General features: G+C 48.4%; 1 protein-coding gene across 1 annotated transcript in view; it reads left to right on the top strand.

The window, feature by feature from the left end:
• ift172 (intraflagellar transport 172) overlaps positions 1 to 26,288 on the top strand; it is a 40,440-nt gene extending 14,152 nt beyond the window's left edge. Inside the window, exons 21-48 of the mRNA XM_061241899.1 lie at positions 117 to 194; positions 835 to 1,083; positions 1,879 to 1,957; positions 2,660 to 2,780; positions 4,198 to 4,342; positions 5,824 to 5,913; positions 6,465 to 6,562; positions 6,984 to 7,119; positions 7,265 to 7,381; positions 9,966 to 10,108; positions 10,658 to 10,751; positions 10,988 to 11,052; positions 11,395 to 11,575; positions 12,024 to 12,130; positions 14,041 to 14,170; positions 14,638 to 14,736; positions 16,005 to 16,114; positions 17,517 to 17,580; positions 19,055 to 19,141; positions 19,251 to 19,367; positions 19,840 to 19,950; positions 20,544 to 20,663; positions 21,459 to 21,554; positions 21,898 to 21,957; positions 22,248 to 22,346; positions 22,848 to 23,001; positions 24,391 to 24,482; positions 25,311 to 26,288. Coding sequence (XP_061097883.1) covers positions 117 to 194; positions 835 to 1,083; positions 1,879 to 1,957; positions 2,660 to 2,780; positions 4,198 to 4,342; positions 5,824 to 5,913; positions 6,465 to 6,562; positions 6,984 to 7,119; positions 7,265 to 7,381; positions 9,966 to 10,108; positions 10,658 to 10,751; positions 10,988 to 11,052; positions 11,395 to 11,575; positions 12,024 to 12,130; positions 14,041 to 14,170; positions 14,638 to 14,736; positions 16,005 to 16,114; positions 17,517 to 17,580; positions 19,055 to 19,141; positions 19,251 to 19,367; positions 19,840 to 19,950; positions 20,544 to 20,663; positions 21,459 to 21,554; positions 21,898 to 21,957; positions 22,248 to 22,346; positions 22,848 to 23,001; positions 24,391 to 24,482; positions 25,311 to 25,400 — 3,132 coding nt within the window. The 3' untranslated portion in view covers positions 25,401 to 26,288. The remainder of the gene's footprint in view (positions 1 to 116; positions 195 to 834; positions 1,084 to 1,878; positions 1,958 to 2,659; positions 2,781 to 4,197; positions 4,343 to 5,823; positions 5,914 to 6,464; positions 6,563 to 6,983; positions 7,120 to 7,264; positions 7,382 to 9,965; positions 10,109 to 10,657; positions 10,752 to 10,987; positions 11,053 to 11,394; positions 11,576 to 12,023; positions 12,131 to 14,040; positions 14,171 to 14,637; positions 14,737 to 16,004; positions 16,115 to 17,516; positions 17,581 to 19,054; positions 19,142 to 19,250; positions 19,368 to 19,839; positions 19,951 to 20,543; positions 20,664 to 21,458; positions 21,555 to 21,897; positions 21,958 to 22,247; positions 22,347 to 22,847; positions 23,002 to 24,390; positions 24,483 to 25,310) is intronic.
• The last annotated feature ends 1,249 nt before the right edge of the window (positions 26,289 to 27,537 follow it).

Raw genomic sequence — 27,537 nt, 5'->3', positions numbered from 1 at the left:
CTGTGATGTTTGCCTGAGCAGCAAGCTGAACAGAAACCCGGGTTGTTTATATCAGGCCTAATACACAGGAGAGGCTCTTTCCCCCGTTCAGAGGGATTGTTTTGTGTGTCCTGCAGAACGCCATCGATGAAGCCATGGAGATGTACCAGCAGCTGCACATGTGGGATGACTGCATTGCAATAGCGGAGGCTAAGGTGATATTAGCATGCCTCCAAACCATTTAAGTACAATGAAATTAATATTATTTTTTTAATTAGAAAAGTTTTTAGTTCCTGTTTGATTGACAAGTGAAATATTCTTACCCCACTGGCAAATTTTGAAATGAACTGTCTCACCTCTTTGGAAATACTTTTATTATTTATCATGAAAAAGTAATAATATTTTAAGTCTCGGTATAAGATTGAAATACTTGTTGTGACCAACTTATTTTTTGGACTTTGCAGCGGAGTTAAGATTTGAACTCTAAGCCTGTATTCCTCACCATTACATTACATTACATTATTGGCATTTGGCAGACGCTCTTATCCATAACCAGGGCTAAGTGCACTGAAAGACCCTAGAGGGAAGTACAATTTCAACTGCTACCTGTTCAACAAAGATAAGGCCTTTTTTTTTTTTTATCAACAAATAAACAAACAACAAAGCAAAAGTGACCAAACTTAACTATACAAATACTGCTTACCTAGCCAACTAAAAATACCAAAACATTACGCAAATCACAAAGACAACAATTAAGGTTCACAGGGAGGTAGGGAGGGATGGGGAGAGGTGCTGCTTGTACTCCAATGGGGAGCCGAACCAGCCCTGAAGCGCCGTGTGATTGGTTCATCACAGGGGCACCCGGAGCTGGACGCCCTGAGGCGGAGCTACTACCAGTGGCTGATGCAGACCAATCAGGACGAGAAGGCGGGCGAGCTGAAGGAGAGCGAGGGCGACCACCACGGCGCTGTCAGCCTGTACCTGAAGGCGGGGCTTCCCGCCAAGGCCGCGCGGCTGGTCATCGGGCGCGACGAGCTGGTCTCCAACGGCGACGTGGTCAACAGGATCGCCTCGGCGCTCATCAAGGGCGAGTTCTACGAGCGGGTGAGGAAGAGGGGCGCTCCTTCGTCATCCTCACTGGCATAACCCATGGGCAGTTTACAGTTAGTTAAATGTCCGTTTGTTTCTTGAATTGGATTGGAATCAACCCCAAACCTGAACGGCATCACTGCCAAACTACTGTATACTGTGCACTGCAAAATACTTTTATTCTTGTAATAAGACTTAGTCTTTTTTTTCTCTCAAGTGGAAAATATTAGTCTGTTTTATGTTAGTGTTCGCTTGACAAGTGAAATTTTGTAGCCCCATTGGCAAATCTTGAAATGAGTCAAACCTAAAATTTAATTGCCAATACTTTTGTCTTATTGCCAATATTGGCAATATTTCTGATTTATTTAGCAAAAAGGTACTAGAAATAAGATTAGACTAAAATACTTGTTGAGTCTTTTTTTTGCAGTGCTCAAAAATGCAAGCCCATAATGTCTTTCTCGAGCTCCACATTATCATTTCATAGACGTTTATGTTTTCACCGGGAGTCTGCTGTTATTATTTATTTGCCGATTGCTGTCTATTGAGTAGCCTGTTTACTTGGAAGTGCAGCATTAATGAAATTCTAACTCGCTCTTAGTGCAGTCCTGAGCTCTGTCTGTCTGCTGCAAATAATTTGTAAAAAAATATTTTTATTCATTAAGATCTTACCCAGAGCCTTGAGGCCCATCCGTTTGGGCAGATGTGTCTGCAGGTTTACGTGTGTGTCTGTCAGGGGCGGTAGGGTGTCCTCTCCCTCAGCCTCCTGCTCTACGGGACTAACGCTGAGCCCTGACTCTCTCACACTGGCAGGCCGGGGACCTGTTTGAGAAGATCAGGAATCACCAGCGAGCCCTGGACTGCTACCGCAAGGGGAACGCCTTCAGGAAAGGTGAGCGCGGTCCGATACCGCCGCGTTTTCCCACCGGAGCGCCGTCAGGGCTTCCCGGGCGTGCCGTGGAAAATGGTCGAGTTTCACCTGAAATGGATGTGTGACGTTTTTTATTTTTTGCGGTTGATGGGACAGCGGTGCCCAAGGTTCTCCCCTTCCCTCAGTGACGACTGGTAGGCAGCTGCTGCCTCCAAGACTGCAAACAGTTCATCACCTCTTCAAAAACTGTATCTGTAGCTACGTTCCGAAGATAGCTAGTTTGTTAATCTATTAGCTCACTTGTTCTCAAAAGCAGCTGCCTTCCAGTCATCACAGAGAGAAGGAAAGTACCTTGGGCCACAGTGGTGTGCCATGGAACTTTTTAAATAAAAAATAGTGCCTCTTTGCATATGAAATGTTTTGGATACCCTGCGATGGCAGGTCTCCTATTCAGTGCAATGAAAACTCAACAGACACTTATTATCAGCGACAAAGGATAATTCTGCCTTTTGCGGTGTCAGCATTCTTTACAGTGGAGCGGAGAACTCACCACCAAGCTGTAGAATTTTGTGAGCCAGTCGTTGTGTGGACAGTATATGGTGAGGGTTTGGCGTTAGGTAGTGTAGGATTAACTCGCTGGTCTTGGCAGCCAGTCGTTGTGGGGACCATATATGGCCTTATAGTCAGAAGCGAGATTAACACGGTGGTCTGTCTGTTCTGGAGCTGTGGAGCTGGCTCGCGTGGCCTTCCCTGGAGACGTGGTGAAGCTGGAGGAGGCGTGGGGAGACTACCTGGTCCAACAGAAACAGATGGACGCCGCCATCAACCACTACATCGAAGCAGGGTGGGCACTGAGCATGTTTATCACCGTGTTTGTGTGTGTGTGTCTGTTCAGTATGTGTGTGTGTGTGTATATACAGTGTGTGTGTGAGTTTGTGTGTGTGTGTGTGTGTGTGTGTGTGTATGTACAGTATGTGTGTGTGTCTGTGTGTGTGTACAGTGTCTGTGCATGTGTGTATGTGTGTACAGTATGTGTACAGTTTGTGTGTGTACTGTGTGTGTACAGTATGCATGCATGTGTGGGTGTGTGTGTGTGTGTGTACAGTATGTGTTGGTGCGTGTGTGTACAGTGTGCGTGTGTACACTATGTGTGTGTATCTGTGCGTCTGTGTATGTGTGTGTCTGTGTGTGTGTGTCTGTGTCTGTACATGTGTGCCTGTGATTCAAACCGCATGAGCTTACTGCAAACTTTGCCAAAAAGGCAAATTAATTTGAATTGGAATTTTGGAGAGAGAGGGAGAGCAGAGTGGAGCAGGGTTTGTTTGGTGCAAAATGAATACTAATTTCCGCAGTAATCAAATGGAGGTGGAGTTCATTAGGAAGTGGAGGACTCTCCCCCTGGGGGGGTGGGGGGTCTTCTTTAGATAGCGCTCTGCATTTTCACCGCCTTGTTGCGTCTCCACAAAGCTCTATCTTCCTCAAACCCCCGTCCAATACACTTCACTTAGCCACGCTGCTCTCTGGGCCCTGCGGAGCCTGACTAATCCGGCCCCTCTCTGGCACACTCCGGGCCCTGGGGGCCCCGCAACTTCCTTCAGCCGGAGTTCCAGAGGAAAGGCCTCTTTTAAAACACAGTCTGGCGGTTGTTGAGGGTCTGAGGGTATTTAAGGCTCCATTTTTTCTGTATGTAGCTTTTCTTACAGGGCGGCCTGAAGCGTAGTGGTTAAGGTACATGACTGGGGCACGCAAGGTCGGTGGTTCGATCCCCGGTGTAGCCACAATAAGATCCGCACAGCCGTTGGGCCCTTGAGCCCTTAACCCTGCATTCCTCCAGGGGAGGATTGTCTCCTGCTTAGTCTGTATGTCGCTCTGAATAAGAGCGTTTGCCAAATGCCAATAATGTAATGTAATGTACCCCTAACCCCTCTGGGGGTGACGTGTGTTTTAGATGCGAAGCACCTCATGGACCTGGCTTATAACTAACAACCTAACTAACACTCCCTTACTCACTTATTCACACACTCACACTCACACTCACTCACTCACACACTCACACTCACTCACTCACACACTCACACTCACTCACTCACACACTCACACTCACTCACACTCACACACTCACTCACACTAACTCACACTCACTCACTCACTCACTGACATATAATAGGCTGAAGGGAGAGCAATTAGCACTCCCAGTGCTCTGCATCACTGACACCGTGTCCTTGTTTTGGTGTTTTTGTGGTGGTTCCTCCTCCCCTCAGGTGCTCCTCGAAGGCCATCGAGTCGGCCATCGGGGCCCGGCAGTGGAAGAAGGCGGTGCACATCCTGGAGCTGCAGGAGGATCAGTCCGCCGGGAAGTACTACCTGAGGATCGCCCGGCACTACGCCTCCACGCAGGAGTACGAGGTATGAGGCACTTCATCCCCCCTGGAGCGATGTGGGCTTAAGGGCCTTGCTCAAGGGGCCTAACAGCTGCATGGATCTTATCCTGGTGATATTGGGGCTTGAACCACCAACCTTCCGGGTCCCAGTCATGCACCTTAGTCGCTAGGCTACGTTCTCCACCCTGTCACGGGAAAACATCGTCTAAAACCATCGGCTGCCAAACCTGGAAAAAGCATTCCTCCTGAAATCCCATCCTGAGGGTGTGTTTTGAGGAGGGCTTCTTTCGGAGGTCGAGAGAGTGAAAATGACTGTGAAAGATCGTCAATGAAAGTAAAACACCAGGAAAAAGTGGGAAACGTGGGTGTTTTTAGCGTCTGAGGAGAAGGAGACAAACACATTTGGGCTTGCACGCTGTCTCCGGTGATACTGAAATGCGGTAATTGCACATAATTGTATAAATGGCTTCCTCAGATGAATGGACATTTGTCCTGGGCATAAATATGTACAGCTCTAAATGAAAACGTAAACAGACACGTATTATGTGTAATCACTGTCCTGTGAAGTCATTGCTAGGCAGGGACACCTGAAGACTTGATTCTGTTCGGCCCGTGCAGTCAATAGGTATAAAAAAACCCACTGGAGGCTGAAAAGGTTCATTCACATAGGAGCTATTATACGGTCTCTCGCTAATAACGGGCTACTTAGCATATTTTAATGAAAAGGTGCAAATGAAATGCATTGTGCATTCCTTGAGGGAAGATGGCGGCTAATGTATGTATCCATTTGGATGCGCAATCAAGCTGCCTTTTATCGAGGCCTGGCTTTCACCGGCTCGGTGTAAAAATCTCAATGCAGCACTGTATTATATATTATTATATTATATTATATTATATTATTATATATTATATATTATATATAAAGTGTATTCACAGCCTAACATATCTGTACTTGGTACACCCGCCCTTGTGGACAGTGTACAGTGAGCTCCATTATGTTTGAGACAAAGACATATTTTTTGGGGCTGGCGGCTATGTATGAAAACCGCTGCCATTTCTACACAGTGAAACCAAAATATAATGCATAAAAATACCCTTTAATAAAAGCTGAGAATCTGCACTTCCAACAACGTGAACAGAAAATCTATAATTGTCGCGTAGAGCCAAATTAAGGGAAAAAATATATATTTGTCCCAATCGTTATGGAGCTCACTGTAAGTTGTATAATTGTTCATGCGTTCAATGGAGCACCTGTTTCAGGGGCCCCTATAACACCGAGGACAGCGACATTTTAGTGGCTCGTTGTCGGTAAAATTGGCAATGGCTTCTCGCTCGCTTTCAAACCTACAAAAATCGAGCAGGTTTTCCGCGGAAAGCTGGCAGTGTGCGGACCCGTGTCGGGTATTAATGGACGTATTAAATGTGCAACGCATCTTGTGCTTCGCTGCAACGGCGAATCGGGGTGCGGAAAAGAAAATGGCAGCATCTGTTTCTTTCACACCCTAGGTTGCTGAGCGGCTGTTTGTGAAAGGGGAGCATATCAAAGACGCCATTGATATGTACACTCAGGCCGGGCTCTGGGAGCAGGCTCACAAGGTACGCTTTCTGCGCTCTTTCTTCTCCCTTTGAAAGACGGCTTTGACTCCGGGCCAGGCTGCGGGGATTGATCTGGAGATGTCTTACGGTCGGGGTTTCTCTCGGCGGTGGACCGCGCGGCTCTCCTGGTGAAGTCTGGCCTGCTTGTCTGGCGTGTTGTGAAATGCTGTGGTGACGTGAGAACCTGGTGCGGTTATTCCCTGGCGTGAGGAGAGTTATTTCGGTTTGCTGTTCGGTCCGGACGTGTGTGAACAGGGGGAAGGGATGGGAGGGATGGGGGACAGAGATGGAGAGGCGGGGAGAGGCGAAGAGTATGGGAGGGAGAATGGAGAGAGAGAGAGAGAGAGGGGGAGGGAGAGAGCGGGTGAGAGGGAGAAAGGGAGAGGGAGAGAGGATGAGATGGAGAGAGGAGATTAAGGCAGAAAGAGATGGGGAGATTGAGAGAAAGAGGAGAGCGAGACTGAGGAGAAGACAGAATAAGACAGAGGGAGAAGAGAGGAGAGAGAAAGAGAGAGACAGAGACCTCTCACTGTGTCTCCTCTCCTCCTCAGCTGGCGGGGAAATGCATGACCCAGGATGACGTCTCGGCGCTGTACGTCTGCAAAGCCCAGGAGCTGGAGAAGGAGGGCAAGTTCAAGGAGGCAGAGAGGTGAAGACCAGAGACACTCTCTATTCCTCTGTCTGTCCAGCTCCGCACAGGGACAGAGTGTCAGTGGTGTGAAGCGATATTATTCATTATTGCTAATAGTGAGAGTGAGAAAGTGAGTGAGAGAATCTGACTGACTGAGAAGATTTTAAGTCTAAATATAAGACTAAAATACTAATACTTATTTTTTGCGTGTGTAGCAAATATTCACAGTACAGACCCCCTTGCCCAATCCCAGAGAATATAAAATTCAAGATATGATTGGATTAGCTTGTTAGCATGGTGATTATATTAGAAAGGTAACTGACCATTTTCCAGAGAGCAGCACTTAGCACTCCATTTTGATGCTTTCTAACTGCCTCGGAGGAAGATGGAAACATTGCTTCTGCTGATAACTATCTGCATTGGTCCCAAACCTCCTCAGGCTGTTCGCCACAGTAGACGAGGCAGACCTGGCCATCACCATGTACAAGAAGAACAAGATGTACGACGACATGATCCGTCTGGTGGCCAAGCACCACAAAGACCTGCTGACCGACACCCACCTGCACCTGGCCAAGGTGAGGAGGGCTGGGGCCGGCTGGGTCACGTCAGGGGGAGGGCATGGTCTGTTGGGTCACGTGAGGGGGAGTGTGTGGGCTGGAGTCTGCTGGGTCACGTCGGGGAGGGTGTGGGCTGCAGTCTGACGGGCGTTTGGTCTTGCAGGAGCTGGAGGGCGAGTCTCGCTTCCAGGAGGCAGAGTACCACTACATGGAGGGCCAGGACTGGAAGGCTGCCGTCAACATGTACCGAACCAACAACATGTGGGAGGAGGCCTACAGGGTACTGAGCCTTACCTTACCTTACCTTACCTTACCGACCGTACTTTACCTTACCTTACCTTACCTTACCTTACCGACCGTACTTTACCTTACCTTACCTTACCTTACCGACCGTCCTTTACCTTACCTTACTTTACCTTACCTTACCTTACCTTACTTTACTTTACCTTACCTTACCTTACCGACCGTACTTTACCTTACCTTACCTGACTTTATTCAGTTGGTCAGGGACAATGTACAACATTTCAGCAGGAACTCTGATGCATTGTCCTGTACCAGCTTGAGCTAAAGGCTAATTCTCATATGGAGTCCCTGGGCAGGTACTGTGCATACAACAACAGGCGGGACACTGAAGCACACTGAATACAAAATGACAGAAAATAATGGGGGGGAGGGGCTGGCTGAAAAGGTTTGGGAGCGTTCAAGGGCACACTGACTTCTTGGACGATATGTTTTATTCAGATCATTTACCCAGATGATTTAAAACATCGGTTAACTCCACAGTGAAGCACAGCTCTGAAAATGCGGCTAAACCACACAAAATCGGAATATTATCACCACACATTTCTGAAACGCAAAAACAAAGTATGCATACATAAACTTATCAATATATACCGTCTCTTAGCATAGCCCTTAATACGCACCACTTCAGATCAGACAGTTGGCAGGAGTATCAGTGCACTGGCCCTGGTGTTACTCTGTGCTGGCTGTAGCCACGCTGAAGTTTCCCCGGCTACAGCAGATTCTGCGGGTCTCTGCGCTGCAGGAGCAGGTGAATGGAGTATCAGTAGGTAAATGGAGGCCCCGGTGTTACTCTGTTCTGGCTGTAGCCACGCTGACGTTTCCCCGGCTACAGCAGTCTCTGCGGGTCTCAGAGCTGCAGGAGCAGGTGAATGGAGTATCAGTGGGTAAATGGAGGCCCCGGTGTTACTCTGTGTTGCCCGGGTGCAGCAGACTCTGCGGGTCTCTGCACTGCAGGAGCAGGTGAATGGAGTATCAGTGGGTAAACGGAGGCCCTGGTGTTACTCTGTGCTGGCTGTAGCCGCGCGGACGTGCCCGGCTGCAGCAGACTCTGCGGGTCTCTGCGCTGCAGGAGCAGGTGGCTGGAGCTGGTGTTCGGGCGGTAATGACACTCTGACCTCCCCGGCTCGCTGTCGCCGTGTCGAGCGCACTGCGGTTCACTGCACACTCTGCGGGAGAGGCTGAGCACAGACACTAAACGTGCCTGCTGATAAAATGGCCGCCGTGCGTTAAAGCAGTTTGTCACCGCTCCAGTTACACGGGTTTACTTTTAAGTCTACGTTTAAATAGATTAGGTCTCTCAATACAGCAAAATCCAAAAATAAAAGTCAATAACAACAAGTATTTTAGTCCTATGTTCAGACTTGCAATCTTATTGCTAGTACTTTTTTTGAGGTCAGACAATTTGACTCATTTCAAGATTTGGCAATGGAGTAAGAAAATGGCTGTTTGAAACTGCGTACTTAAACATACTATTCATACTCATATTTCATTGAAAATAAGCCTGAAATTTAGTATGAGTAGTATGCAGTTTCGAACACAGCCATAATCAAGCAAACAATAACTGAAAACAAGCTAATAACACGATTTAAATTCTCATTACACGGCTAAAACGCTTGTTAAGACAGACTTTGTTCGTGGCGCTGGTGCGCTGAGAGAGGACCTTCTCTACAGCTGGGGCTCAATTTCCCAATTTCGTCAGCTCCTTCTCACGACAGACTCCAAATACGGAGACGATGTCGCAGCTGCGATAGCACCTGTGTCTTCCACGTCTCTGTGGCGGGCTGACGCACTCTCCTTCGCTCCTGACACAGCGAGAACACAGCCTGTAGATCTGCTGTGATGCAGAGAAAAAATCCCACCTTTCCCCCCGCTGACTACCCGCTGACTCACACAGACACATCTTCTGGGTGGCATAGACTGGCGCTCACACGGGCAGAGTGACAAACATACAGACACACACAGACACACATATACACACACGGGCGCACGTACATACACACACGTGTATGTGTGCACACACTCCCTGGGTGGCTTAGGCTGACACCAACATAAAGTGAAAGGGAAGTGTTGAAATTTAAATGTGTACATACTGTACACACACACACACACACACACACACGTGTACGCCTGCGCACACTCCCTTGGTGGCATAGGCTGGCCACAACACTGAGAAAACGAAGTGACAAATTGAGAACTTGCACATGCATACATTCACACACACGCAGACAGACACACACACACACGCACACACACACGCATACGCTTGCAAACACACACAAACACAATCCCCGGGTGGCATAGGCTGGCACTAACATAGTTGGAAGTGACAAATTCAAAACACGCACACACGCAACAGATTCATACACACAGCACTGTCACACACTCGCACATACACGCACGCACACACACACACACACACACACACACACACACACACACACACTCTCATGCTGAGCTGAGTGGACGAGGCGGGGATGGTGTATTTATCAGGCCGTCTGTTCTGAATTCTGTCTGTTCCTCGTACATGCGTGTGTGTGTTTGTGTGTCTGTGTGTGGGGCAGGTGGCCAAAAGTCAGGGGGGAGCCAGCGCCCACAAGCAGGTGGCCTACCTGTGGGCCAGGAGCCTGGGAGGGGAGGCGGCCGTCAAACTGCTCAACAAGTTCAGCCTGCTGGAGACCGCCATCGACTTCGCCGCCGACAACTGGTGAGCCCAAAACTGTCCTACTGCTGGCCAGAGCGCAGAGCTGCATAATAATAACAATAACAATAACAATAGTGTCTTATTTAGCTGACGCTTTTAGACTAAGCAGGGGCCAGTCCCCCTGAAGCAATATGGGATTACGGGCCTTGCTATCGTGGCTACACTGGGGCTTGAACTACAAACCTTCCAGGTCCCAGTCATGCACCGAGGAGTGAGACTGAACCAGAGTTTGGCCTAATTTTATTTCAGTTCAGTCGATTCAGGAAATTGGATTAAATTCATTAATTGAAAAATTGTGCTGTCAATTGATTGAATTTCAGTTAATTCACAGAATTTGCTGAATTGAAGCAAGCACTGATGTGCACTGATGTAATATGAGACTGCTGGTTAGAGCGGGTATTCTAATGACCTGGGGATAGGCCACCCTGCTGGGAATCAGCTGGATCAGCAGTTAAAGGAATAGGCAGGAACCAGGGTTAGTGCTGAACGGCCGTCGTAGGAAGACCAGCCCACGCCTGCACTGAATTCCGGCGTCTTCCGTTCCGCTTTCAGCTCCTTCGACTTTGCGTTTGAGCTGGCGAGGCTGTCCATGAAGAACAAGATCCCGGACATCCACCTGAAGAACGCCATGTTCCTGGAGGACGAGGTATCCTCCATGATGCACATTACCCACAATGCCCACAGTGGGTCTAATACAGCCTGCGTTTTCCGCTCACTTTACGCCCTTCACACGGTCTTAGTCCACGTTTTATTTTGCTGTCCCTAATTAGTGTAGTCGCATCACCTATTCCTCGGTCTTTGAATGTCACATTTGCGTTATTAGTCTGTGTCTGGAGTACCGAGTCGTGATGAGGTTTTGTTTGGCGTGTTTTTTATTCAAAGGGCAAATTTGCGGAGGCCGAGGCCGAGTTCATCAAAGCGGGGAAGCCGAAGGAGGCTGTTCTGATGTGAGTACGCCCTCGAGGAGCACTGGCGCACTGTGTGCCCTGATTCTGCAGTACTGCAACTTCCAGTGTGCCCTGATTATGCAGTACTGCAACTTCCTGTGTGCCCTTATTATGCAGTACTGCAACTTCCTGTGTGCCCTGATTATGCACCACTGCAACTTCCCGTGTGTCCTGATTATACAGTACTGCAACTTCCTGTGTGCCCTGATTATGCACTACTGCAACTTCCTGTGTTTCCTGATTATGCAGTACTGCAACTTCCTGTGTGCCCTGATTATGCAGTACTGCAACTTCCCGTGTGTCCTGATTATACAGTACTGCAACTTCCTGTGTGCCCCACAGGTACTTCCACAACCAGGACTGGAGCAGCGCCCAGAGGGTGGCGGAGACCCACGACCCGGACAGCGTACCCGACGTGCTGCTGGGCCAGGCCAAGGCCTGCTTCGATCAGAAAGACTTCCAGAAAGCAGAGGCCTTCCTGCTGAGGGCACAGAGACCAGAGCTGGCCGTCAAGTACTATAAAGTGAGTACTATAAAGTAAGATAATGTAAGTACTAGAAAGTACTATGTACTATAAAGTGAGTACTAAGAAGTACGTACTGTAGATTGAGTACTGTGATGGGAATATAAACCCACTTATATAATGCTCACAAAAAGGGTGAAGTCATCTTTTAGACAGTTAAAACGCATGTTAACATGAATTTCCTGGGGATACTGTCATACTTTTATCAGTAAATGTTATGATAGATGTTACTGTCAGAAAATGAAGTTAAAAATTTCACAGTTTTATATCATTTGACGTAAAATGACATTTTCTGTTATGCCATCTTGTGACAGCTGTTATGTCATGTGTATGACGGTGTTATGTCAGCCTTACGGCGAGCGGTTCGGGTGAAGTGTTATTGGAGAGTTGGTCGGGGTGGATGGGCTCTGATGGATTCGGGTCACAGGAAGTGCTTTCTCCGTCACAGGAAGCGGAGATGTGGAGCGACGCCATACGCATCTGTAAGGAGTACGTCCCCAACAAGCTGGGGGCGCTGCAGGACGAATACGAGAGGGAGGCCAAGAAGGGGTCCCGGTGAGAGACCCTCCACTCTCAGGCCCCTGAGACGAGACAGAGACAGGGCCCCCACTGCTGTCTTTAGGACCTACACTGCTAAAGCCAACACATATGCCAATCTCAACAAGTATTTTACTCTTAAATCTGGACTTATTTATATATATATTTTTTTTTGCTAAATAAGACACATATTGCCAATTAAATGTTGTATTTTATTTTGGTTACAAGATGTGTACCAATTAACAGTAACATAAAGCAAGGTAATATTTTATCCTTGAGAGGAAATAAATACGATTTTAAGTCTCATTATAAGACTAAAACACTTATTGGGACATACTCTTTTGCAGTGTATAGTATGGTGTGGTATGGTATGGTCTAGTGCAGTAAAGCATTGCGGGGTGTGAAGGATAATGCCAGTTGTAACATCCACAGACCTGTTGCACTGTACCAGTAAAATTTGGTCAATCATTTGACTCATGACAATATTTGCCAATTGATTGGGTATGTACTATAACAGTCACATAAAACAAGGTAATATTTTGTACTTGAGAGGAAAATAAATAAGATTTTAAGTCTGATTATCAGACTAAGTCAGTGTATAGTATAGTATGGTATGGTGTAGTATAGTTTAATTAAACGCTTGCGGCAGCATTCTCAGTCCGATCGTGCTGCCCCAGCAGAACGTGCGCTCATTCGCTTGATCCTTCATTAAAACCTCGCCGGCTTTTTTTTTCTTCCTGAATTGAGTTCGCAACGAGAGTCTCATTAGTGTGCATGCGGGCAAACGGCGAGTCGGTCTCCGCAGATAATTCTCCGCTTTTTAATGACTTTTGGGAGCACATCAAAGAGAGCGATTTGGCGCGGTCTCGCGCGCGGGTTGGGTAGCGGTTCGTAGCGGTGCACTCCGTGACATGCGCGGGCGTTCTCACTCGCTCCCTCTGTAACTTTATTAGCCTTTGTAATCACAAGGTTATGTCCTTTGTGCTGGAGCAGAACAGTGAGCATTCAGTGGCACAGGGATTCAATGGGAAATGTTTGCTCTATTCAGCCTTGTGGCAACCTTGGACGCAACTTTTTCAGACTTGCCGATGACCACTGTGTCCTCTCAGTCTGTCTCTTAACTGCATGCATTCACTGGAGTACAGGTCAGGGCAGTGCCTGGCCAGACATCTGTCTGTGCACTGTGCCACAGAGAGAATCAGGAGATCAAGTCAATGTCATTGTACAAGTGAACAAGTTACCTAAACGATGTTATTGTGACACTTTGGCACTGTCTGTACTGACAAATGTTGCGCAAATTTCCATGAGAAGTTGGGCTAAAGAAAATGCGAATGAGACTATTCTGTTATGCGAATATTCTGAAGAGGGCACAATATGGTTATGCAATCAAGTGCCAGCTGCCCTTTTCTGGGGCTTTGTGGAGAGAAAGCATGTGACTTAGATCAGCGTCGCATAATAAAAATACAAAAAAATGCTTAATTGCATAATCTCTTTATTGATATGCAAACTTATCCACCTCGTTTTTTCTCATTTCAAGCATAAAGCATGTGATCGTAGATCATTGGATGGTTGGACGGAAAGCCCACTTGTGTCTTTGTTAGTAATGACAATAAGTGTGAGTGATGATGGCTGTGATTGGCTCATACTGACAGTAACTCAGTAACAGTGGCTGTGGTTGGCTCGTACAGACAGTAACTCAGTAACAGTGGCTGGGGTTCGCTGGTAGAGACAGTAACTCAGTAACAGTGGCTGTGATTGGCTGGTACAGACAGTAACTCAGTAACAGTGGCTGTGGTTGGCTGGTACAGACAGTAGCTCAGTAACAGTGGCTGTGGTTGGCTGGTACAGACAGTAACTCAGTAACAGTGGCTGTGGTTGGCTGGTACAGACAGTAACTCAGTAACAGTGGCTGTGGTTGGCTCGTACAGGGGTGTGGAGGGCATCGTGGAGCAGGCGCGTGAGTGGGAGCAGTCCGGGGAGTACGCCCGGGCGGTGGAGTGCTACCTCAAGGTGAAGGACACCTCCAACGTGCCCCTGCTGGAGAAGTGCTGGATGAAGGTAACCTTATTCAGTGCAGTATTACCCTGCCCTGTTCCTGCAGATCTACCGTACTGTAGCTTTTCACTCCGCACCTCATGCAACAGCTAGAGATCGCCTAGCTGTTATTAGTGGAATCAGATGTTCCAAATTAGGTTTGAAATGAAAACCTTCAGGGTGGTAGATATCTATAAGCAGGGTTGGTTGCCACTTATTTATTGAATGTGTGTACATTTTTGTTTAAGTCATTGTATGTGCGTTTGTGTCTGTGCGTGTCCGTGCATGTGTGAGTGTTTATGTGTGTGTGTGTGTGTGTGTGTGTGTGTGTGTTTATATGTGTTTCTGTGTGTGTGTGTGTGTGTGTGTGTGTGTGTGTGTGTGTGTTTTTGTGTGTTTGTGTATATGCATGTGTGTTTGTGTATATGCATGTGTTTGTTGACCGGTCAGTGGTGGCCCCAGGTGACTGGTGTGTTCGGCCCCTCTCTCAGGCGGCAGACCTGGCCATAAAGTTCCTGTCTCAGGAGCGGGCGGCGGAGGTGGTGCAGACCGTGGGGCCTCGGCTGGTGCAGCTGAGGAAACACAGTGCGGTACGTGACCCCAAAACTACTGTGCCTGTACCCCCCGTCTTTCAGCCAGCGGCCCGCCCTGACATCCCTACCAACGTCCACCGTCCCCATGACAAGTGTCCCAACAACTGCCGTCCCCACAACTACCACCCCAACAACCAGCATCCCCATGAGGACCTTTCTAACGACCACTGTCCCCATGACAAGTGTCCCAACGACTGACGTCACCATGACAACCGTCCCCGTGACAATCGCCCCAACGACTGCTGTCCCCGTCACGACCATCCCAACGACCGCCATCCCCATGACAACCGTCCCAACTACCGCTGTCCCCATGACAACCGTCCCTGTGCTGCTCCACACTGACACAACGCCTCCCCGCCTCGCAAGGTAGAACCTGTTTTCACAGGAAGCATCATTCTGCTAGAAGGCAGCTCTCTCTATGAGGCAGGTGACGCAGTGAGAGTTTGAGCCTTATTTCGCTGCGTACTGTGAGGTGAATTCAGGTCTGGTGGTCAGGTCTCGCAGTAAACGGACCATCTGCACCGCAAAACCAAAAAAAGTCAATCTCAACAAGTATTTTAGTCATATATGGACAATTCAAATCTTGTTTCTTTTTGTTTTTTTGCTAAATAAGACAAAAATATTGGCATGAGGTATGACTCATTTCAAGATTTGCCCATGGGGTAAGCAAATTTCACTTGTCAAGCAGACTTTAATGTAAAACAAGATAATATTTTGTACTTGAGAGAAGAAAAAAAAAAAATCTTATTACTGGAATGAAACGCTTATAAAGATGGTTATTTTTGCAGTGCATAATTCGGGTGATACAGTGAGATACAGAGCGATATTCAGCTGAGTTCAGTCCCGGCGGCTGCTAGCGGTAAGCAGCGCGTCTGCTGTGCTCCATTGTGCGAGCCGCTAACCCCGCTAACGGGGAGCCCCAGACGGTGGACGCAGCCGGGAGAGCTGACCGCAGGGCTCTGTCCTGTTCTTCCATCCCCCGCGTCTATAACCCCGTCAAGGTCCTCGGAAAGAGGAGGGAGTGGAAGGAAAACAGGCAAACATTGGTGCCTGGCGGTCTTTGTGCGCTGAAGGGTGTGGCTCTGTGTAGGCCAAGGAGAAAGCAGCAAGTTAAGTAGCTGGAATCATCGCTGAACAAAGACGAACAGGCCCGTAGCTATTCTCCGACACTCTTAACTCCCCTCTTCCCTATTGAAATATGAAAATGGGTTTCTTTCTTCATTTTTTTTTGTTGTGTGTTTTGTGTTTAATTTTCCCTCCCCCAGGCAGCCGAACTGTACATCAACCTGGACCTCATTAAGGAGGCCATAGACGCTTTCATCCAGGGAGAAGAATGGAACAAAGCCAAAAGAGTCGCCAAGGAACTGGATCCAAGGTGAGGCCCTCCCCCTGTATGGTGCCTGGGACAATGGCGTGGCCTTGAGGATCGGAGCCGGCGCTCGCCGTGACGACCAGGAGACCGCCCCCGCCCACCCCCCCCTCCCCCCCCCTCCCCCTCTGCGGTTCCAGGTTCTCCTTCTGTGACGCACAGGAGCTGTCTAGACAAGGCCTCCGCCTGTTCCCCACACTCTTTCGCCGCTCAATATTCCGGTCTCCATTATACCCCACAGCTGAGCGCCTCCCTGTGCGTGTGAGTCCGCAGGGCCGTCGGCCGGCGGTGGAGGGGGCACAGCCCACGGGCGGGCGTGATCCTGCAAGCCCTCCCCTGGCTGCGGCTCGCTAATGCAGTGTTACCGCCTCAGCTGTGCCGTTACGCCAGCGCTGGAGCGGGTTCTGCATCACGGCCCGATTTACTAAGACCTTTCGCATGTGCAAAACCTTTGCCAATAATTCTAGGGCCCACTGTAAGAATGGGATAAGATCAGATATAATATATACTTTTATTGAACCCTGTGGGGTAATTTGTCCTCTCCAATTGACCCATCCTAACTACTTGGGTACAGTGGGCAGCCACAGTTTGGCACCCAGGGACCAGCTCCCGGTCTTTCGGTGTGGGAGGAAACCGGTGGAAACCCACACGAACACGGGGAGAACATGCAAACTCCACTCAGAGACGATCGGGCCGAGACCCAGGACCGTCTCCTTATGAAGCGATGGTGCTGACCACTGTGCCACCGTGCCACGAGTGGCCGTGGTACCGGTTTTGCAGCAATCATTAGATAGATGGGCATATCATTGCACACACGGTCCAGGAGGTTACTCACGGCACTGAGTAGGGAGGACTTTGAGATGCCTCTGACAGTTGCAAAACTTGGAGGCCCGCTACAGCCTCAGTCAGACCTTAGACCAAACAGATATCATAAATAAACCCTTTGTGCCCAAATTCAATTTTGTAGAATTGGGGGAGGGGGGGGGGGGGCGGGGTGGCTTCGGGCGTGACGGCAGGTTTTGGAGAGTGAGGAGTCAGGGATTCGGCCGCACTGTTTCTGAGAGGACGTCGAGAGTTCCCCATATCAGTTTTTACCCGAGCGACAAGGCTAATGCTGATAAGGAGATGAGCAGAGATAGGGCGTCAGATTTACTCTGTCGCGTTTCTCCATTCATTCGCCTGCTCGGGGAGATGGAAGGGGGAAAGAAAGAGGAAATCAGTCTAGATGGTGTGCAGCCCAGACCACTTTAAGGTTTCTCCACGATAAGATGGTGAAACTGAGGGCTTTTTCAGCGGACAGACATCAGACTGCACGGATGCGAGGGGCATTGAATCCCTGTGAACTGCCCGTGTGCCGCACAAAGACCTGTGGTTCTATTGTGTGGAGTCCTGACGCCTCTGTTTGTAGGTTTGAGGAATACGTGGATCAGAAGTACAAGGAGCACTTGAAGAACCAGGGCAAAGTAGATTCGGTAAGTATGCCATTGTACTTTCGACATTATACGTCTTAATGTGTTGTCAGTTCAAAAGAAAGGTAGCCATCAATTGGAGCGGCCTGAAAGGAATTCATGCCTCAAGTTCCTGTCTGTGTGCTCTTCATTGTTTCTCGTCACTGGGGGAACAAATCAGAATTTTTTTACCCTGTAAAGTGCAAGATCACAAGTATGTGATTAGAATATGATTAACTGAGTATTCCGATGCTGGTGTAACAATCTCGACTCACAGTCACACTGTACCTGTACCTGAAAACAATGAATCCTGAATCCTTTTAAAAATCATTCCAAAAAAGTTCTAAGGGTTAAACCATTGTGGTTTCACACTGCCCAAACCTTCCTTGTGCAGCTACATACAAGCTAACAAATGCACTCCAGATTCTTCCCCTATTTTCTCCCCAATTTTGAATGTCTAATTCTATACTGCCACGTCTCTGTAGCCAGTGTGGGAGAGAGTAGACAGGCACACATTCTCCCCAAAATTACATGATGCTGCTGGCTGCTGGCTTTTAACACAGCAGCCCATGAGCCGAACTGACAGACACGGGGCAAAGAAGATGCTTCACATACAGCTTTAGCATGCAGACCGCGGGCGCCCAATCGACCAGCAGGGGTCGCTAGATAGCAGCGAGATGCAGATCCCTAGCCACTGGCAGCAGTAGCGCTGAATATATGTCACCATGCAGACACTAACGGCCATACTCAGAGCTGACACAGTCTGGAGTCGATCCCAGACCGTCGGTCAGATGGCGGGTTTTTTATTCCCGTCGGGGAATGTGCACTGTGGAGTGTTTTACGAGAGCCAGTTGGTAAATTGCTCCACACAAACCAAACACTGATTGGAGAGATTGATCATGACCAGAAACATGAGCAGCTGTGGGGTCAGGACAAGGCTAGCGCTTCTGTGCCACAGCCACCAGTCCTCCGGCGCCCTCTGGTGGACGCAGACTTACCTCCTCCTGCGGTGGCTTCCTTTCAGTTAACCTTCCTGTAGGTTTTCACCTCAAACCCAAACAAAGCTCACCTCAGTCAACAGCTAGAGCAGGGCTGCCCAGCCTTTGTTTCGGTTGAGGTGAAAACTACGGTATGGTAGATCTGCAGAAACAGGGTTGGGCAGCCCTGCTCAAGCTGTTGAATGAGGTGTGCTTTGTTAGAGTCGGGAGTGAAAACCTACTGGATGGTAGATCTGCAGAAACAGGGTTGGGCAGCCCTGCGCTAGCTCTTGAATGAAGTGTGCTTTGTTTGGGTTGAGGTGAAAACTACAGTATGGTAGATCCTCAGAAACAGGGTTTTGTATGAGCAGATGCCCCCCGTCGACTTAGTGCAACAACAGTCTGTAATGGATCAACAACGGTTTCTCTCCCACAGTCTGTATAAAACCTCATCTGCTATGAGTATAGAGCGTTGCTATGCCGACATCAATCTCTCTCTCTTGTTTCCTCTCTGTTGCCAGCTGGTAGGAGTGGACGTTATGGCAGCGCTCGATATGTACGCCGAACGAGGCCAATGGGACAAGTGCATTGAGACGGCGGCTAAACAGGTACCTCTGCCTTCCTGTCGACCTCTGTTGCAATCTACGGTCCTTTGGCTGGTTATTATTAGCATTTTGTATGAACATTTTTCTCATTACATTGTTTTTTTTCTGTTAGAATTTCAAGATCCTTCACAAATACATCGCCCTGTATGCGACCCATCTGATCAAAGAGGCGGAGTCGGAGAAGGTCTTGAGTCTTTACATCAATCACGGGGCCCCGGCCAATCCCCAGGTGAGTTCCTGGATCAGTGGTTCCCACCCCCATTCCTGGAGAGCTACCGTCTTGCGGGTTTTCATTTAAGCCCTGATTTGGCGCAAGTGATACTGCTAATTAGCAGCTGAACGAGATCTCTAGCTGTTGAAGGAGGTGTGCTCTGTTAGGGTTGGAGTGAAAACCTACAGGACAGTAGATCTCCGAGATACAGGGTTGGGCAGCACTGACCTAGATCCTCCTCCCAATTACATTCCTTCACTCCACCCCTGAGTACCAGCTAATACACAACACAACCATGATCTGCCCAACCACTATCATTATTTGCCGAATAGATTCGCTGTTACTCCCATTATCAGTTTTTCACTTCACCTGTTGTCCTGTAAAGCTTCTTTGTGTGAGAGAGAGTGTCTCATTAAACATGAAGCTGAAATTGAAATTGAATTGAAGCGATTGTGAGAATGCGCATCCCTCTCTCTTTTGGTGACCTCAGAACTTCAACATCTACAAGCGCATGTTCCTGGACCTGCTCAACCTGCCGGGCAGGGAGGGGGCGGAGGCGTACCGAATGTGGGCGGACCTGCGGGACGTCCTGCTGCTGCTGGTGAGGGCGTGGGGGGGGTCTGAGGGTGGGCCGCAAGAGCTGACGAAAAACAGACCGAGGCGTGGTCTCATTTACATAGCTGAAGAGTTAGAGCCTCAGGCCTTGCTTTTGTGTTCTCTGACACCTGAATACAGGGCAGTTATTTAGTTGATACATTTATCCAAAGCAATTTACAGTTGATTAGGAGGAGCCAATCCTCCCTGGAGCAATGTGGGTTTAAGGACCTTGCTCAAGGGCCCAACAGCTGCACTGATCTTATTGTGGCTACACTGAAGCTTGTCCTAGTCAAGCACCTTAGCCACTAGGCTAGCAATCATCAAATCTGGACCCTGAATCCAAATCCGGCCCTGGTTTTCTTTTCTCGCAGGTAATTAGCTGAACGATTAGTGCTACTGATTGGCCAGACTGTCTTCACACCTGAGGGTGGGAAAACCAGGCCCCAGGAGAACTGTGATTTGATGATCCCTGCACTAGACTACAGGCTGATCCCTGCATAAGGCTACAGGCTGATCCCTGGACTAGGCTACAGGCTGATCCCTGCACAAGGCTACAGGCTGGTCTGTGGGTTGACGCCGCTCTCTCTCCGTTCGCAGTGTGAGAACCTGGTGAAGACGTCGGAGGCCAACTCTCCGGCGCACGAGGAGTTTGAGCAGATGCTGCTGATCTCACACTACTGCGCCGCACGCTCGGCCGCCAAGAGCGCCCAGCAACTGGTGGGTCCATTGTGCGTGTGCGGGCGTGGCACTGCCCCGCCTGTCCTTCACCGCTTATCTACCTTTACCATTAATCTACCTTTACCGTTAATCTACCTTTACCGTTAATCTGCCTTTACCATTAATCTACCTTTACCGTTAATCTACCTTTACCGTTCATCTACCTTTACCGTTAATCTACCTCAGCCTCAGAGGCAAACCAAAAGACACCAACTGTGTTTTTACTAAGCTTTTAAGCATTGTGGTCAGGAATCGACAGGTTTAATCAGGACTTTAATTACTCACGCGTGTTAGCACATTACCATGTTAATCTTGTATGTAACTATTTATTGCATATGTGTTTGTGTGTAAGTATGTCTGTGGATTCCTCATTTGTGTAAAAAAAACCAAATCTTTCATCATATCTGTTATGTAGTGATGTTTTTTCTGATAAAATTTTAATTTAGCAGACGCTCTTATCCAGAGAGACTTACGCAGATTAAATATTCAGTCCATTTATCCAGCTGGATATTTTACTGAAGCAGTTCAGCTCTAGTTCCCTGCTCAAGGGTACAATGGCTGAGAATCAAGCCAGCGGTCTTTGAGTCCGGTTCACCAACTGCTGTACTACACTGCCGCCCAATGAAGGAGAACTCAATCTTGCTTGAACTTTGTGCTACAGCCAATCAGGCGGGTCAAGGGGAGAGCTCAGCCAATCAGGCAGGTTAAGCGGAGACCTCACTGAGGTGCGAGGACCTCACCCCTCTTCCTGACCCCCTTTAATCCCCCCCCCCCCCCCCCCCCCCCTTCATGCAGGACACAGTAGCTGCCAAGCTCTCCATCTCCCTCCTCCGCCACACGGACCTCATTCCAGCTGACAAGGCCTTTTACGAGGCGGGGCTGTCCGCTAAGGTAAGTCATGTATGGGGGAGACCACCTGGAAGAGCGGGGTCTGATCCAGGCCTTGGGTGTGTGTTTGTGAGAGAGGGAGGGAGCGACGGAGGGAGGCAGGGAGGGAAGGGGACATTTAGGCCCGTTGAAACCCTCTGCCTGTTTACCAATGAACCCACTGAGGGAAACAGTGAAATTCTCTGAGTAATCTCGCCCACCCAGTGCCCTTTCCAGACACTTGAGGAACTCTGTTTGTCGTGACGTCTCTTCTGAAGGAAGAAAAGATCTGCTAGACTAAACTGAAGCTTGTTTCTGAGGTGAACGTCTGGCCGATGGCCGTGCGCTCCTGTTTGTTTGCACACAGGAAGTCGGCTGGGAGAACATGGCCTTCATCTTTCTGAATCGCTTCCTGGACCTTTGTGATGTAAGTGAAAGAGCTTCTTTTCTCAATTCATTTTCTTCTTCTCATTATTTGAATTAGTATACAAGTGCACACATTAATGACCTGCCAGTTTGACTGAATATAACATTTTAACAAGTTGTGTTGGAAACATCAACTTGAGACATCATTCTAGCGGTTAAAAAAAAGAAAGAAAAAAAACTGTCAAAAAAGATGTCAAAGATTAGGACTTAGTCCCAAAGGTGGAATGGTAGATAAAGCAAGAGAAAAATCTTTATTAACACCTAGTTTCAATCACAAATCTTTTGTTGCAGGGGATCGAGGAAGGCAATCTGGACGCCCTGGATCACACAGACTTCCAGGACACAGATATCCCCTTTGAGGTCCCCCTGCCCGCCAAGCAGCATGTTACTGTAAGAACAAATTTCATTAAATATTTTTTTCCCACAGCTTGGTAATTGGAAGGTGTAGTACCGAGTGTTGAGTCGCGGCGATTGATTCAGAAGTGTTTTCACAGAGATGATGCAGGCGTAATGAGTGATTATTGATTTGTCTTTGGGCTTTAATTTCACTGGCGTAGGCCTAGTGAACTGGTTTCCTGGCTAATATGTGGGGAAATGGTGACAACGGTGAGAGGGAGGCTGGGGTCGGAGGTCAAAGGTCAGGGGATGAGTAGGGGGAAATGGGAAACGGCGGTAGCGAGGCTGATGTCGGGGGTGAAAAGGGGGAAATGGTGAAAGCGAGGCTGGGGTCGAAGGTCAGGGGGTGAATAGGGGGAAATGGTGAAAGCGAGGCTGGGGTCGAAGGTCAGGGGGTGAATAGGGGGAAATGGGAAACGGTAAGAGCGAGGCTGATATCGGGGGTGAATAGGGGAAAAAACGGGGGGTGTTGAGAAGTCTCTGTTCGGCCCACAGGAGGACAGGCGCGAGGAGATTCGGGATTGGGTCCTGACCGTGTCCATGGACCAACGTGTGGAGCAGGTCCTGCCCAAAGACGAGAGGGACACGTACGAGGGCTCCCTCCTGGCCCCCAGCACCGGCATCCGCTCCCTGCCCTGCCTCATCACGGGTGAGAGACCGAGACCTGCCCTCCGCCCTCCGCCCTCCGCCTTCTGCCCCCTGCCCCGGCCCTCTGCCCCCTGTCTCCTGCCCTCTGCCCCGGCCCTCTGCCCTCTGCCCTCTGCCCCCTGCCCCAACCCTCTGCCCTCTGCCCTCTGCCCCAGCCCCCTGCCCCAGCCCTCTGCCCCCTGCCCCCTGCCCTCTGCCCTCTGCCCTCTGCCCTCTGCCCTCTGCCCCCAGCCCTCTGCCCCCAGCCCTCTGCCCCGGCCCCCTGCCCCGGCCCAAACACCCAGACCAGGCTCAGCCACAGTGACATGCTCTATGGGCCTGATTTACTAAGACCTTTAGCACACAGCGCATGCAAAACTAATAACACAACCAATGATTGGTGCAAAGCAAATACCATCACCAATCATGGGCCATGTTATTGGTTTTGTGCACGTGCTAAGGGTCTTAGTAAATCAGGCCTTATATGAGCAATATTGTGTAACAGCTAGAACCAGTTTACACATTTTTATGCAAACAGAATGAGATATACTGAATGAGAGGCAATAGATATAGACGTATTTATTCAATGAGACATTTATATTAAATGTACACAGTAGGAGAGACGCAATAAGTTTCCATCCAAATTTTTTGCGAATGTTCATCAAATTCTTCTGAAAAGTTGGCAGAAGAAAATGCGAATCAGTGTGTATCTACATCTACTTTCCACATGTGATTATTCTGAAGAGGGCACAAGAGGATTACATAATGAAAATACTGCCAGTCGCCTTTTTTTTTGGGGCTTTCTGCACATCATCATTCATCATCATTCTGGTTCCATCATCCTTCACCGCGTCTTCTCTTTATCCATACGCCAGCTTTCCACCTCTGCCAAGTGTAAAAACGGTTTTCTGATATTTCAGCATTTCCACTCAGGTTTACTTGCGCACAAGGTTCAAATTTGCATGAAAACATTCGGATGGAAACCCCACCTGTGTTCACGTATATGCAGTGAAAGGGACATTTTTGGACAGTGAAGGACCGTATGAGACCTGCTGTGTGCGCTGGACGTGTCCTGCTGTTCTGCTCTTGGGAGCGCCGGCGTGCGTGTCGTCTGAACAGACCCGGCCGAGATGAATCTGCATTAACGAGCGGGGAATTAAACTGAGGGGGAAGGGGGGGGTTGAGAGGGTGTATGCTGCTGGATTGGGGTGGGGGTGGGGGTGGGGGGGGGGGTACAGGAGATGAGAATCTCTCGCTCGTCCCTGCAGACGGTGTTGTGATCGGGGGAGACGGGATGCGGTCACACGTGCCGCGCGGAACCCGCTAATTGCTTCTCGGGCAGCGTGTGAACGGAGTAATCACAAACTCCTCTGTACCCCTGTCCCCCTGTCCCCCCCTCCTCTCCTCCCAGGCTACCCGGTGCTGAGGAACAAGATCGAGTTCAAACGGCCCGGCAAGGCCGCCAACAAGGAGGAGTGGAATAAGTTTCTCATGGCGACGAAGGTGAGGGACTCGCCGTCGTGCGTCTGCAGGGCCACCGTGGGCCCGGTACGACTCCGACTGAGTTTAACAACCCCACCCCCTCCTCTCCTCCCCACCCCACTCCCATTTACTCTGGACCCAATTCTTTTATTGGGTGTTTATTGTTTGGGCTTCTGCTGCAGAGGAAAAGCTCGTTTGATGGGGAATCGATCGGCACGCCGTGCTTGGCATGCGCAGGCCCGGCCCGGAGAACACAAACCTCGCCCCGAGGCAGTGCCCTCCTCGTTTCTGCCTCTTGCGTCATCTGAGGCCCGGCGGCTCCCGCTTAGCGTGGCGCCCGTGGGGGCCGGATGAGCCAAAAACAGAAAGCCGTTGGAGAAACGATCGCAAACGGGAGATCACAGGCGACTGGAGAGCAGCGCTTTGCCTTCAGCAGACGGCCTTATCCAGAGTGACTAGCGCTGCTTGCATCTTCAGTCGTTTGTTTTACATGCAACAACAGTGACTCACCTGGAAAAGTTATGAGTCCAGTACCCGATTCAGAGTAATGCATAATGGTTATGTAACTACGTAAACCGTTATTCTCCACACCGTTATGACACTGTTATCGCCTACGTGTTGTTAGAAGCAGGATTCATACCGACCCAGGATTCCATAGAGAGACTCTGGCTGAATGCAGCGATTCCTCAGAAAAACAAACATATATCGCAGCTTCCTTTGATTATGGGGCCCTTTCATTGGCTTGAAGGGGCTGCGTCTGCCTGTAGACTGTAGCGCGGCTGGAGTCTGCCGTGTTGCGTGGTCGCCGAATGCGATTGGTCAGTGTCTGTGTTTCTCTGTCCCCCCTAGACCACTCACAGCCCAGAGTGTCAGGACGTGCTGAAGTTCGTGAGCCAGTGGTGCGGGGGACTCCCCACCACGGGCTTCTCTTTCCACTGAGCCTGGAGGACCGTGCCTTCCCAGCTCCCCCTGCTTCTCCTCGAATACGCCGTCCCTGTCGAACGAATGTTTCTGCGACCGTGTGACGCGGCACATAACCGGCTCTTTATAACGCTCTTATAATGGGACTGCGCAAAAACAACACCGCTTTAGCCCTGACCCCATTCCTGCACTGCTGTCAGTCATGTCCAGAGGATGTGTTCCTATTGGTCGCTGAGTCTGTACCCAGACACGCCTTTTGTGCCAGCGGAGTGAAAACTTCAAAAAGCCTCATCCTTCAATTTTAATGATGTAAGCAAGTGTTGCTGATCTTGGACCCAAATATTGGCTTTTTTTTAAAAGCATTTTTCGTTTCACGTTAATGTGGTGTATGTGTCTCACACACACAGACAAAACATTTTAATTACATACACATTTAATGTTAGATTAGGTTCCAACCCAGTCTACATTCCTATCTACAGTTTTCGAGGATTTTACACAAAACTTTTCCCCGTTGAATTTTTACCAGAGGTCAGTGTGTTTTCCATTCAGATGAACCTCTCTCCGAAGATGATGGAGCTCTGTATTGAAACAGCTTTGAGACTAAAGTTAAAACAAAACAAAGTCTTGTCTGTGCAGTGGAGGGTGTCATAGACATGCTTGCACCTCAGGTAAAATTAACTTTCACGGCTATAAATACGGCTCTGTGAAAGATGTCTTGTGAGTGAATTGCTGCAGCTTTTTGTAAAATAAACACCGTGTTAGAAGCGAATAAAATGTATGATTTTTCGATACAAGATTTCATTTTCGCTGTGTTAGAATGTCTGAAGCTCTTGTTAATTGTATGGTCTTATTTCAACACACAATGTATATTAACAACAAAAAAAAAGATTAAATACTATTTAATGACTTCGTATTTTTTTTCTGCATGAGTGATTTTGTCAAAACAAAACAAGAAGTGTCACAAAAAATATGAATAAGCTATAGCACAAACCGACATTATGCTAAAACAGACAGTGTAAGAATGGCATAAGATGACAAGTTGTTTTCCAGTGGAGGAGTGAGTGTTAAGTTATCTGGGTAAGTAGCAAGTAAGCAGCCTATCACTTATGAATGCTTCTGAATTGTTGCTGGCAGATATTAGATCATTTGTACACTTGCTTGCTACGTATGAATCTTGGCTTCGTACAAGCGCTCGTTAACGCGCTTATTTGACGCCACAGTTTTTAGGTATTGAAGTGTACTTTTAATTTGTAAATTTGTGAGGACATAGCCTATGACTTCATCTTCATAAAACATACTTCAAAAAAATGTTTTTAAGTATTGGCCCTGACGGTCATTCTCTCTTCAGAGAAGGTGTCAACCATGGGTGCTGGCAGTGAAGTCATCAGACGAAGTTTTGACGTCACCGAAAATGAAAAGACATTTCGAGTGAGGTCACCAAAATCCAGAGAGATCATTTGCCATTAGCTAACAACGCCGTGAAGCTAATGAAAACGAATCTGCCAGGAAAAGTATCTGTCATTGTGTGACCTTATTATGTCGATAAAATTGATTAGTTTTACACAACCCATCAATTTGTCATACCCTGTTTGTTCATTTTGCGCGCGATGGGGCAGTCGGTATGAGAAAAGCGTGACCATCAGTTTTGTAAAGCAGCACAGGGTTAAATACGCACTGATTTCATGTGTATTTGATTGTAAAAATGTAGGTCGTGGTCTGTCGATAATTCCTTCTCAGTGTGGCAGAAAAATACAATTAATTGTAGGCTATATGTCGACCCTCTCGATATTACTTCGATGTCGTCTTATTTTGAATTTGTCAGTTAGTTTGAACTAACGTTGCGTGTTTTGACAGTTGACCTTTGATCTTTATATTGTTTGTTTCCTATTTAGTGGCTTTCTTTACGACGTGAAATAACATTCAAGTGCTTAGGCTCAGTGTATGTTGATCAAAGTACAAACAATACAACCACATTTTGAGAATTGACTGTTTTTTGTTTAAGCAAGTGAGAAATATGCAACTCTGCTCAGCAAATCAGTGCCCTCTTGTGGTTAATATAAATAAGTCATCCGTGCCAATTTGTGTCCTGCTTATTACAAAAACCTCACAGTTGTTCTCCATAAAATAGTAGAAGTGTTTATCACCTGATATTTCT

This window comes from Conger conger, chromosome 5, assembly GCF_963514075.1.
Source record: "Conger conger chromosome 5, fConCon1.1, whole genome shotgun sequence".
In the NCBI taxonomy this organism is placed as follows: domain Eukaryota; kingdom Metazoa; phylum Chordata; class Actinopteri; order Anguilliformes; family Congridae; genus Conger; species Conger conger.
The sequence above is the reverse complement of the archived record's forward strand: the minus strand, read 5'-3'. Positions and strand labels throughout refer to the sequence as shown.